Source organism: Xenopus tropicalis, chromosome 1 (genome assembly GCF_000004195.4).
Source record: "Xenopus tropicalis strain Nigerian chromosome 1, UCB_Xtro_10.0, whole genome shotgun sequence".
Classification (NCBI taxonomy): Eukaryota; Metazoa; Chordata; class Amphibia; order Anura; family Pipidae; genus Xenopus; species Xenopus tropicalis.
Genome location: NC_030677.2, coordinates 3,954,701 through 3,967,685, shown reverse-complemented (window position 1 = coordinate 3,967,685; position 12,985 = coordinate 3,954,701). Strand labels below are relative to the sequence as shown.

Below are 12,985 nucleotides of genomic sequence, written 5' to 3'. Positions count from 1 at the left end.
GGGAGAACAGAAATCTTTGCAGTATCCATCTGTTAGTGTCTAGTTATCATCATCATCATCATCACTTATTTATTTACAGTATTTGATATGTGTCCACTTAGCGTTCCATTTTTATGGTATGTGGTTTTATGGTGAAGATTCTCACTATATTTTTGCAGAGGGCTTGGCTGTTGACCTGGTCTGTTTTATCTTGTTGTGTTGAAGGTTTATATTGGGTTCTAATTTGATGTAATTAGATTTCTTTTACCAGTTAGGATGTGGGAGCTAGTACACTAGTAAGACTCTCCATAATAAATCCCAATCCCTCTCATGAATGTTGGGGAGGATGTAACCAACCAATGAATGTATATATATATGCCATATGTGGTTGCATTACCCTATCTGTAGTGAGCTTAGAAGGATTGTTTCATACAAATACACACAATGTCAATTCTCACTATCAATTCCTCTCCAACACTCTTCTCAATGTAGGCATGGGAGACTTTCCCTATAACTCAAAAACTGTAGCTCCCACATCCTAACTGGTAAAAGAAATCTAATTACATCAAATTAGAATCCAATATAAACCTTCGACACAAGGTTTTGAGTAACAGGTTTTGAGGTTTTGAGTAACATTTCAGTAGATCTGTTCTATTTCCATATAATTGACACATTTGGTTTATTTTTTGGGACATTGCTGGGCGTAGTCCCATTAAGGTCCAGTGTTACATTGTAAACTTTCCCATTTCCACATTGGGACTCTGAATTTTGAATACTTTAATTGTATGGATTTTACATTGACAACAATGCAGTATACAAATAAAACATTAGAATGTTTGAACAATAGTTTTCTAGCACAGTTTCAAATAAGTTGCCATCTTGCTGAAAAAAAAAACCTGTTCTTCTCAAAGGAGACACACAGCCCTACTTGGGAAGATTAATCCGATATAAGCAAGTGAAAATGGCACTCGCACTCCTTTCAGCGTTCCCAGTGGCCTCTAGGAAGCAGCTGTACCTCACTCCAAAGACTTTAGGGCAGCAGATAGTGGCTGGTCCTTGCTACCAGGGAATTTGCCTCTTTGTGAATAAATATCCTCAGACTAAGAGCTAAGTGTCCAGCAAACAATCCACACAGTATGAGCTCCCCATCCAAGCTCCAGTTGCTCCCCTCTCTCCCAGAACAGAAAAGTTACTCCTGGGCCAAACCCCCTTACTACAGGGACCCAAGTCAACCGCCTAATGCCTGACCCCTTCCTTCAAGCGCACGTAAATCAAACTTGCTTTCATTGCACCAGTGGGGGGGAGATCTGCAGCCTGGGAAGCTCTGGTCTGGATCGAGTCTGGTCTGACCTTGCTCACAGCTGAGCACCCCTTATTGTCACTGCCCTCTGTGCTGCTTCATAGAGGATTGTGGGAGGGATATACCTTCCTTCTATGAGTTACCCCACCATGCTACACTCTATAATGAGAATTCTAGAATCAATGACCTGAGCAGTCAAGAAGTAATGTGAATGCCAAACTAGAAGACAAATGTATTCAATTTATTCCATTTTAATACAACTTCCCTTTCATATATTGCCAGTAGAGGTAGAAAGATCACTCTTTGCTCTCCTGTTTACTGCAATAATTAAGACAAACATGTATAGAAACAGAACACACCAAAGCATAAAAGGCCTGCTAATGTGTATCATTATTATAGGGGTATCTATACTGCACCCATATAGAATACACTTTTGTACAGAAGAACTTCTCCAAGATTATTCTAGAGCTACTGCAATAATAAAACCTAGGGAAATGATGAATAAACACTCACTAAGACAGTCTTAGTAGAAAAAGTGTTAGTAGAGTAGCAATAAATGCCCAATATCTTGTGCTGCTCAGTTATATCATTTTATGATGATGCCCAACAAAATGGAGTTTTAATGATACATTTTCTAAAACTCCATCACTGTTATTGGGCTCACCATAGAGGGAAACGTGATAAAAGTATATTTTCTTGACCAGATAGTCCTGTACCAGTTAAACCCAAAAGCGTCACTGCAAATATACAGCTATGAGAGTAAATCTGAGCCTTTGTTCCTTACCTGGGAGTAGCCAAGCACACTGAGTATGTGGGCAATGGGAATAGTTGTCTCTGAGGTGAGATCCCCAATAAATCCAACAATATTTCTCTTTCCCACACAGGAGTAATTGGGAACTGGGTTTCTGAGTCCAGATAATATCTGAAATATGCTCTTCTCAGCCTTATGTACATCCCCGCAGGAGTCGTATATGTGGTACCCCAGGGTCAGGTTCTGGGCCAAAAGTTGGTTGTCGTTAAATGTTTTTATCAAGTAAAGGAAATCCAAAAGATATTTGTAATTTTGGGGAGAAGGTCTGGAAAGATAAAATAATAAAATAATTTCACAGTTCACTCTTTATATTTGTATCATTGTCACTATCAGGAGGTTCTTTCCCACTGAATGCTGAACAGTAGAACCCGGGTTCCACTCAGATCCCAATATAATAACTCAAAATGTTCTACATTCCTCACAAATATAAATGTCAGCACCCAGGCCTCCCCATTCCCCATATACAGATTTATATCTCTTCCACCAAACATTAAAACTCATAAAACAGTTAAAAAAGTCATTTTTACGGAAGAGCAGTGGGGCCACCAAAGAAACAAAATTCTTTTGAATTATGACTTTAAAAAGTCATAATCAATGGAATTTTTTTTTGTGGCCCCACTGCTCATTTTTGCAATTATATGGTGGTCTTCAATATTACTGTAGTAAGCAAATACATAACGAACTATAGTGCTGATAGCGCTTACCCCCATTGGGCAAACCTATCATTGATAATATGGGCCAATTTCATTAATCCAAGAAACAATGAGTAAAAAGATTGATATTGAGATTAATACTTTATAATTCTTTGTCATCAGGAGAACAATTGATATACAGTTGCGATATAACTGATTATACTGCAGTTTGGTCTCCTCGTGTATAAAAATTTGAATTCATTTATGGAGGCCATTCACAGATAATATCATCATCATCATTATCATCATCATCAATCATCATCAATCATCAATAATCATCAATCATCATCAATCATCAATCATCATCAATCATCATCAATCATCAATAATCATCAATCATCAATCATCATCAATCATCAATCATCATCATCAATCATCATCAATCATCAATCATCAATCATCATCATCATATACAGCAAGCAATTTACACAGCACTTTCCATTGATTTTTAGTGAACAAGGATCTTACATTACTTAAACAAAAAGGGCTTGCAGAGTAAGGTTAGGATTGGAGGGCCCTACACACAAAAGCTTACAATCTAAAGGTTTATAAATACTATAAAACTATAAATCATATGAATACTAAAATAGTATATGATGAAATGTTCTTTTGAGGCTTAAAAAATGTTTGAATGTAGCAGTTTTCAAGTTTGTGAATGAAAAACTCCAAAAATTTGAGTCTGCAAGTATGGCTGGACTTTGCCTAGGAAAACTCCCATTGACTTGTAAAGAAAATCGCAAGCTTTTAGTGAAGGTTAACATTCAAGTTTTTGGGATTATTGCTCTTAATAAGTAACAGACTTTCGAGTTTTCAAACCATAACTCAAATTCAAGTTTTTTAAGCGCAAAAAAAAGTCAAAAATCAAACTCAATCATTGATAAATTACCCCCTTAGACTTTCAGCTTCCTTTAATCACACTATGTTGTGTGGTGGAACGAAGTGGTGTTATTGGACTATACCTCTCACATACACAGGACACCAGAGGAGCTTAAACATGAATCAAAAGGTTTATTGGAATACCCACTGGGTTATTACTTACAGTGCCAATGCAACTTTAGTGGGAAAGTCCGGCAGGCTTCAGATGCACCTTTAGGGCTACCAGCTGGTGGTCTGGATTCCCTCCAGTAGAAATAATAAGGGAGTAAACACTAGCTTAAATGCCTCTTTTCTTACTGCACTCCCTTAATTTTAAGGCCATTATTGCCTAGAGAATGTTACCTCCAGCTATCAATCTACATTGGAGCACAAGGCTGCACCTCATACAAGGGGTCTGTTTCCCGACTTTACTATATGGGTAAACTCCTTACTGGGGCCTTGTTGTCCCAACTCTCCAGCAGACACCCTGGTCAGAATATGGAGGCCAAAGAGGAACAGACCTGGGTTCCCAGTCACTACATAAAAGTTAAACTGGAAATGGTCATACCTCCCTGGGCTAATAGGGAAATAACTATCCCACCAAGGTAACTAGGAAACAGGGAATTAGTCTGGTAAGGGATGGACAAAGCCAAAGGAGAGGAGGACTGTTGAATAAATAGGGCAGAATCTTTAGGAAGCAGCACAACCCAGCACAAATTGGTCATGTTTATCCATAATAGGGGCATCGATAACACCACAATGAGTAGTTGAGGCACAGTCCTGACTTCAAACGGAATAGTCCACTGTCTGTTATTCTTTTGCCCTTTATCCTTGGATGTTAAATAAAACAAGGCTTTTTTTGCATAAAGAGATGTTAATGATCAGAATGTTTTCCCTGTTGATACTTAGAAGGAGTCACGATGCCACAGATGATTCACATTCAAAGTCACTATTGGCCATTCTAATTTTTTTGCCCACCACCCATGAACTTACCATAAACACCAAAAATTGCCCTGTCTGCCCAAAGCAAATAATAACAAATATAAGGGACTTACGTAAAGCAGAGTAACAGTTTCCCAGAATTGCCATCACTATAATGTTTTGAAACTGCATTTACGGTTACGACTCCTCCGATCATGATGTCTCCTTCTTTAATGTATTCAAAGTCTTCAAGTGTGTTAAGAATCTCCAGTTTGCAAGCAGAGTTATTGGGCTGATCCCCAGAAAGGCAATACCCAGCATGCTGGACTGACATTATATATATCAGCACTCGGAAAAGAATAGTTACAGCCATAAATTGTAGTCAGGCAGCACAATGTGCTCCGGTACAAGAGAGAAGAGATTGGGCTGCATGTGTAGAATGGAGTAAGTGGCCCGGCTCATCCAACCCACCATTTATAGAGAGCAGAGATACAGTTTACTTCGATTCCTGAATAGAAACACAGACAATTGTGGCATTTTTAGACATGATATATTTACGACCTTTGGATAAACAACTATACAAATAGAATTTCAGTTCTCTGTCATTTAGTGCCCTATATAATTCAGCATTTCTTCTGAGTACAAAGCCTAGAACTGTTTCCATAACACATTATTACTAACTTTTATTGGGTTTGGTGTGACATTACACGATATGCATCATAGTATTACCAAACTTTTCCAACTAGTATCATTTCTATTCAACCCCTTAAATATAAATATATTTATTTACATACATACAGACAAATTAGGGCTGCTTTACAAATGCTACGTAGGTCTATTGTGAACTGCGGCTCACAACACATCATTTTTAAACCCTTATTACAAAAGTACTGTAAAGTTTGTAAAGGAGAGATTTAGAAAAGATAAAGGAGAAATATTATAGAAGAAGTTGATTGTGAAGCTGGCCATACACGCACCAATGATATCATACAAAACCTCGTTTCATACGATATTCGGTGCATGTACGGCAACCAATATCGCAGAAGGCTGTGAATATGGGTCAACTCGCCAATTGGGCGGGTTATAAGATTTTGATTGTGTGCCATTGAAGGCGTCTGAGCAAAATCTACCTTCAGGGCTGAATCGGCAGAAGGAGGTAGAAATCCTATTGTTTTTACCTCAATATCTGAAGATTCAGCCATGAACGTGTGGGAACCATCTTCCGTGCAACCATCGAAAATCGCCACGTGTGTGGCCACCTTAAGAATACTAACCTGGCTCCACAGAATTCCCCACATACTTGGTGATCTAGGGTTGCCCTATATTGAGCTTTTAAGCCCCCTAATACCTTTGCTTAGTTATCAAGTTTAGAACCCACTTGTTTCCTGGCATAATTTGGTGGTTTCTCTGGTTTTGACTCCTGTCTGTTCTAAGGAAATCTGACAATTCTCGATCTTATGCGTATCAAGAAAAGAAAATAAGAACAAAAACCATCTTGAAGAAACCACAGTTAAATAAATCAGTTAGATTCTCTAGTACGGAAGATGAATCCTATGTCACAAACGATAGTGCCTCTGTGTGTTCCCCGCTTTCTGCCTCTTCCTCTTTTTCTTCACAGCGCGATCGAGAGAGAAGGGCTATTGAGACATTTAATACCGTGGAGCCAAGTCGCAAGTTCCCTTTAAGATCTAATGACCGCCGAGTGAAGCAGATTCCCCCTTCCGATTTTAACAATGATGTGCGTAGGTCAGCACGCTCCAAGCGCCAAGGAGGGACTAATCAGCACATGGAACGGAGAGACGCTTTGGATGACTATGAACAGCAATCTTTTTTAGGAAGAGACGATCATCCGACATATCGTCTAAGGGAACGGAAAAGGGACAAGAGACCTATGTTCTGAACTTGTCTAGTAAATCTCTGACAGCAGCACAATCTTCATTATTAGCAAAAGGTTTGTCATTTTCTCCTACCAGAAATTTTGATGTCTTGGAAACATTAATAGACATAAATAGATTTGTACGGAAGCTCACCCTAAAAAAGTATTTCAAGAACGAAACTATCAATCATAATGAAGGTGATATAGATTTGCAAGCTTCACAATCCGTCCATATAATTGAGAAAAGCAATACTGGTTCCCTTGAGACAAGATCTGAGATTAGTAGATTAAACACAACAGATACAAATCTCTTATTCAAGGATGAGCAATGCTTGCAAAATTTAATTTCCCTACAGTTTGAATCCGGCTCCGACTACGGTCGGGTTGGTATCAGTCCTACCACACTTAAAGAAAAATTGCGATTCACTTCTGACTTTTATCCTATACACTGCAGGGGGGAAGTGATTGATAGATTCCAAGAGTTAGTTGAGAACAAGTTGTTGGTACTACAAGCAGAAACAAAAGGTAAATATCCTCGTTCCAATTTAACTGCAAAAGAACGTTACGCTTTACGATCTTTATGTGATGATCACTCACTAGTGATAAAGAATGCTGATAAAGGGGGTATGGTGGTGGTCTTGGACAGTGCGACCTATAAAACAGAGGCCATGCGACAACTTCTAGATGTCTCCACTTACCAGCCCTTATCTAATAACCCTTCACAAGCATATAAGGAGATTCTGGTGGGTCTTATAGACCTGGGATTTACCAGAGGTATTTTTTCAGCAAAAATTAGGGATTATTTGTTACCGAAACATCCTAGGATACCTATTTTTCACCATCTACCGAAGGTACATAAAAAAGAACGCCCTCCCATAGGGAGACCAATAGTTTCAGGGATAGGCTCGTTGAATGAGAGGCTTTCAGAACTTATTGACTTGTATCTTCAACCCCTCGTTCAACGTCTGACTTCATTTGTACAAGACACCAAACATGTTTTACAGATCATAGATTTGATTGAATGGGATGACACTTTTGCTTGGGCCACTATTGACGTGGCGTCACTTTATTCCTGTATCCCTCATGACAGGGGATTAACTGCCATCTCCTATCATCTTGAGAGATACAGTACATACGATGTTGCTACACAGAACTTTATTTTAAATGCAATAGATTTTTTACTCACGCACAATTTTTTTAAATTTGATGGCACGTTTTATCTCCAGAAATGTGGGACGTCGATGGGTGCGAAATTTGCGCCCACCTACGCCAACCTATATATGGGTTGGTGGGAGGAGTCCCACATTTATGGAGACACTTCAGGTTATGCACATAAGATCGTCTTATATAAAAGATATGTTGACGATCTCTTATTAATTTGGTGTGGGACAGAAGGGGAATTCACTCACTTTGTAGATAAGATAAATATTAATGATCTTAATTTAAAATTCACTTATGAGTTTCACAAACAAACTATTTCGTTTTTAGATCTATCTCTAACCATTAGGAACACTAGAATAGACACCTCCATTTTTAGAAAAACCTGCTCTGGGAATTCCCTCTTGAGAGCGGACTCATGCCATCCGAGCCATTTATTTAAAGGTATCCCTTTGGGACAATTTATCCGTCTTCGGAGAAATTGTAACACTGATAAAGCTTTCTTGGAACAATCCCTATTATTGCGGGATAGATTTTTGGAAAGAGGCTATACCCATCATTCCTTATCACTAGCCTTTACAAAAGCTCTGCGTACGGAAAGAACAGATCTACTCACTAACACCAACAAGGTGAGAGATAAAATTATGAATAGTAAGGATACAAAGAAGTCAATTAACAATAAGGACTTTATTAAGATGAAACATGATCATTTTAATAATAATGATCTAACAAATCTGAACGTTACTGGAATAGATAAAATAATTCCAACTTTTGTCACTAGCTTCAGTAGTCAATTTTATAAGATCAAACATATTGTTAACACTCTTATTCCCGTACTATATAATGACCCAGATTTAGCTACATTGTTGCATGGTGGATGTAGAGTAGTAGCACGAAAGGCCCCAACTTTGGGGAATATTCTCTCCCCAACATTGTGGAGTTCACAACCTAAGAAAGATAAAATGACATGGTTAAGAGTAAAAGGTACCTATACTTGTGGAGCGAGTAAATGTATTACCTGTGCTTATATCAAACAATCTACTAATTTTCAAAGTACCGTTACTGGTAAAATCTTTGAGATGCCCTTCTATGCTAATTGTAACACAAAATTTGTGGTATACCTTTTTAACCTGTTCAAATTGTTATCTTCAATATGTTGGTTGTACAATTCGTCCTCTTAAGAACAGGATGCGAGAACATATCAGACATATAGTCTCCAAAAATGAAAGTAGCCCGATAGCAAGACATTTTATACAATGTTGCGTTTCTGATGTTTCCAAGTTGCAGATACAAGTAATAGACAGGGCCCTACCAGATGAAAGGGACTCAGATAGGCTCTCTAAACTGTTGCGCTTGGAAATAAAATGGATTTTTGTTCTCAGCACCCGATATCCAAATGGTCTAAATTCGGTATTTGACATTAGTTGCTATGTCTGAATCCAGCTTATTTTGATTAGCCATATAAATATTTGCATTATTTTAGCCATTGATAAAATTTATAGTATTAAGTTATTATTCACTTCATTCAAGTATTTATTTATTTATTTACTCTAAGATCTTCACATTGACATTCCTATGTTTACCAACCTGGTAAAATCAATGGAGCAATATTAATTGTAAATATATGGAATAACTGTATGCATGTTCATATAATACATAGTTTTATGACTTTGATTTATTGTTTAATTATATGCGTAAAAAGGGATCTAATGAATTGTATTTTCCATTGCTTATTCCGCATGTTAGTGATTTTTAACATAAGGGAGGAGGCGTGATTTTCACTTCCCATGTGACGCCTACGTCACTATGCTTCCGTTATTTAAACTCTCTCATCTTTGTTAGAATTAGCCTATGATTAAGTGCCCTGAGCGCACGAAACGCGTCAGGCCTTTGTTTTTAACCATGATGGAATAAAGTTTAAGTTTTTTACAAGATCCCTTCGAGTCCGGAATGCTTGTTGTCCTTTTGAAAATTTGTTCTAAGGAAAGCCTATGTCGACAGAGACTGAATTTATGTCTATATTTTGGGCAGGATGGACATCTGCTTCACACTTGTCCTATTTAACTTTCCCCTGGTAGGGGTTCATTTCAGAAAGACTTGATTATGCTCCTTTGCTTAAGCTTACACTCTCATTTTAGTGGGAAAGCAGTTCCAGCACCCTTCCGGTAATAACTGATCCTGGAGCCAGTTGGTGCTTGCCCCTGAGAACGTAACATCACAGTCAAGAACAGATACCCATTCCCCCTTACACTGGAGTGGTTTAATATCAAAAACATAATGTTTTAGAACTGCCCAGGCAAAGTTCAGTCCTAAATCTGACTAACAATGTGGGGTCTTCATCCAACATAACAGTGCCTGAGACATCTTGCCATGAAGAATTGCAGTAAGATATGGGATTGATATCTACCCCTTAATATGAGAATAGCCATTGGAGATTTTGATAGGACACTGTACTGTGTTGCTCTCTCTTGAATGTCCCTTCTCTTTTGCTATTGCAGTTGTACAAATGCTATAAAGTTCAGTGTTGATAAATGCAAATTTAGATGCAAAATTGTAGTGTGTTAGGGGGTATCCTTAATTGAGAAGGAACTGGGGATTTTGTAGGGATAACAAGCTGTGTAACTCCACTCAGTATTGTCACTCAGTGGCTGCTAAAGCAAATAAAATACTGTCTTGACATATTCTATTAATGCCTTTATGAGCAGATGGGATAACTTTTTGAGCAAGCATAATATCCACAGCTATTGTTATCTAAATATCTTCAGTTAGTTTGGTATATGTATGTAGGCAGTGGGTAGGAGCCTTGCAGTGTGGCTGATGCTTAGAGAGACTAAGGAGCCGATGTAATGAAAAATGTGTTGGTTGAGATGAGATTAGTAAACTGTCTATGTTAGACTCTAATAAACCAAACATACGTGAAAATTATTCTATTTGTCAGTATAACATTCCCTCTATTTTTGAGTATTTGAGTAATCTTTCAGCCTCATGGTTTGTTGCCAAGTAAAAAAGATTTTGTATTTATTTCAGGTCTCAATAAAATAATGTAACATTTGGGCAGAAATATAGAGGCTAAAAGGCCCGCGCTTGAGGTGAGTATGGCAAATATCTCCACACACACAGTGTTTTTGCCTTTGGTGCTCAGATAGGCCGGGATCATTGTGATCCAAACACTGCAGAAGAGCAGCATGCTGAAAGTGATGTACTTGGCCTCATTAAAAGTGTCCGGTAAGCTCCGAGCTAAAAATGCTAAAACAAAACTAACAGCTGCCAGAAGCCCCATATACCCAATAACTGAGTAAAAGCCAATAGCTGAGCCCTCATTGCACTGAATGATGATGGTTCCAGGGGAAGTGTGAATGTCCAGTTCCTGAAAGGGAGGAGAAATGGCCAACCAAGTCATGCAGATGATTATTTGAATGGATGAGCAGAACAAGACTACAGAATTGGACAGTTTGACTCCCAGCCATTTTCTCCATGAGCTCCCTGGCTTGGTGGCTTTGAAAGCAACACAAACCATGATAGTCTTGGCCAGGAGAGAAGAGACAGCTATGGAGAAGGTGATTCCAAAAGTGATGATGCGCAGCATGCAGGTTATATCCACAGGGCGACCGAGGAACAGAAACACACTGAGGAAGCTCAGCTTGATGGAGACAAGGAGGAGGAAGCTCAGGCTCCGGTTGTTGGCTCTTACAACAGGGGTGTCCCGAAATATAATGAAAACTGTCAATATCATCAGAGTTATAACAAAAAGGAGAACAGAAATTGATGCAAAAATCACAGTTAACACATCATTTGTATACGAGAGAAAGTCTTCCATTTTTTCAATGCACTGATTCCTCTTCTCATTGGGCCATTCCATGTCTGAGCATCTGATGCAGTTTTTACTGTCTGTAAAGAGGACAATTAATAAGTAAACAAAGAAGTGCTAAAAGGACATTTATACATTTTAGCAAAGTTCTACCTGGTTATAATAAAATAGTTATTTATAAACAAACAACAAAAAATATATATATAAAGGTTATTGCAGCATTGGAACTATAATACTGAACCATGAAGCACAATGTCACTAACTGAATAGTAGCGCTGGTTGAGCTTTTGGGCCCATAAGAAAAAAAATAATATTTTTGTTTTGCGCATGTTTTCCCTAAATGCCTAAATATTGCACCGCTATGCCCATCTTTCCTTTTTTTGTGTGAATCAGGTTAAAATGAGCATTGCACACAAATACTTACAAATGACTTGCAAATACGATGGGTGCTATAATGGCTCACTATGCGTGTTCCTTGTGCGTGTTATAGCGCCATTGCTAATTTAAGAATATATCTTTGCAATTTTTGAAATCGGTCACTTGCTTGATACCTTAACATCTAATTGGTTACTCTGGGTTACAGCACCTGGGGAAAACATTGCTCCTTTTATTACAAATGGGGTTATGTCCCTGGCTTCTACATTTTTTATTCCATTGCTGATGAGCTGTTATTTAATGAAATGTCTTTCTCTCATGAGAAAGGAGACATGTCATGTCGTTGTGTTAGGCCTAAATCTAAAGAACTAAATCTAAAGAGTTATTAGTATAAAATACTGTACGGCTTATTTATGTCCACAAGTGCAGTTGTGCTCACACACATTTCCCCATAGTGAGATGAGCATAAAACCCCATTCATTAAAGGTACTTGTGCCAAAACACCCTCCTTGTACTTCACTATAGTTGCACTCACAGCCAATGTCTTCCTGTTCCAAATTGATCACTACTCTGCCTATTGGCACAGAGGAATCCTGGAACTACTCCTACCTCCCAACCAGATGGAAGCTCCAGGGTTCCCCCAGCACCCTGCATCAATGGGCACCGAGCACTTGGGTCTAAAGAATAGGGTGCAGGCATCACTCACACGCTGAACATTGGAAATTACACCAACTGGGCATTGTGACAGGTGCAAAGCCCCCTGGTGAGCACAATGACTCTGGAATTCTGGGGGAAAAGCCATATTATGGAAAAATCATGGCATTTCCCATTTGCTCACTGCACTTGTGGTCATAAATGACTGTTAGCATCCAATAGTGTAGAACCTTGAGATTCTGTTTACCAATAGCTTGCTTCCATGCCAGACATATGGGGCAAATCAAAACAATGTCAGCTGATGCCAAATATGAGTCACTTTGATTTTGTCTTTGATTTCACCAAACGATCAGATTTAATCAAACAAGCCCCCTAGATCTTTCCAACTATATATAACCAACTATATATAACCAATATCTTGGGCAACTCTGGTATTCCCCTCTCTATTCCCATTTAGACTGGTTGGTAGAGAATAAAGGATGTGTTGAACAGGATCCATATACTAAATAAGATATACAGTATATCTATGCTAATATTCTGCAGAAAGAATTGGCCA

General features: G+C 38.4%; 1 protein-coding gene across 1 annotated transcript in view; it reads left to right on the top strand.

The window, feature by feature from the left end:
• LOC116408410 overlaps nt 1–8,974 on the top strand; it is a 28,494-nt gene extending 19,520 nt beyond the window's left edge. Inside the window, exon 3 of the mRNA XM_031895218.1 lies at nt 6,177–8,974. Coding sequence (XP_031751078.1) covers nt 7,061–8,773 — 1,713 coding nt within the window. The 5' untranslated portion in view covers nt 6,177–7,060 and the 3' untranslated portion in view covers nt 8,774–8,974. The remainder of the gene's footprint in view (nt 1–6,176) is intronic.
• The last annotated feature ends 4,011 nt before the right edge of the window (nt 8,975–12,985 follow it).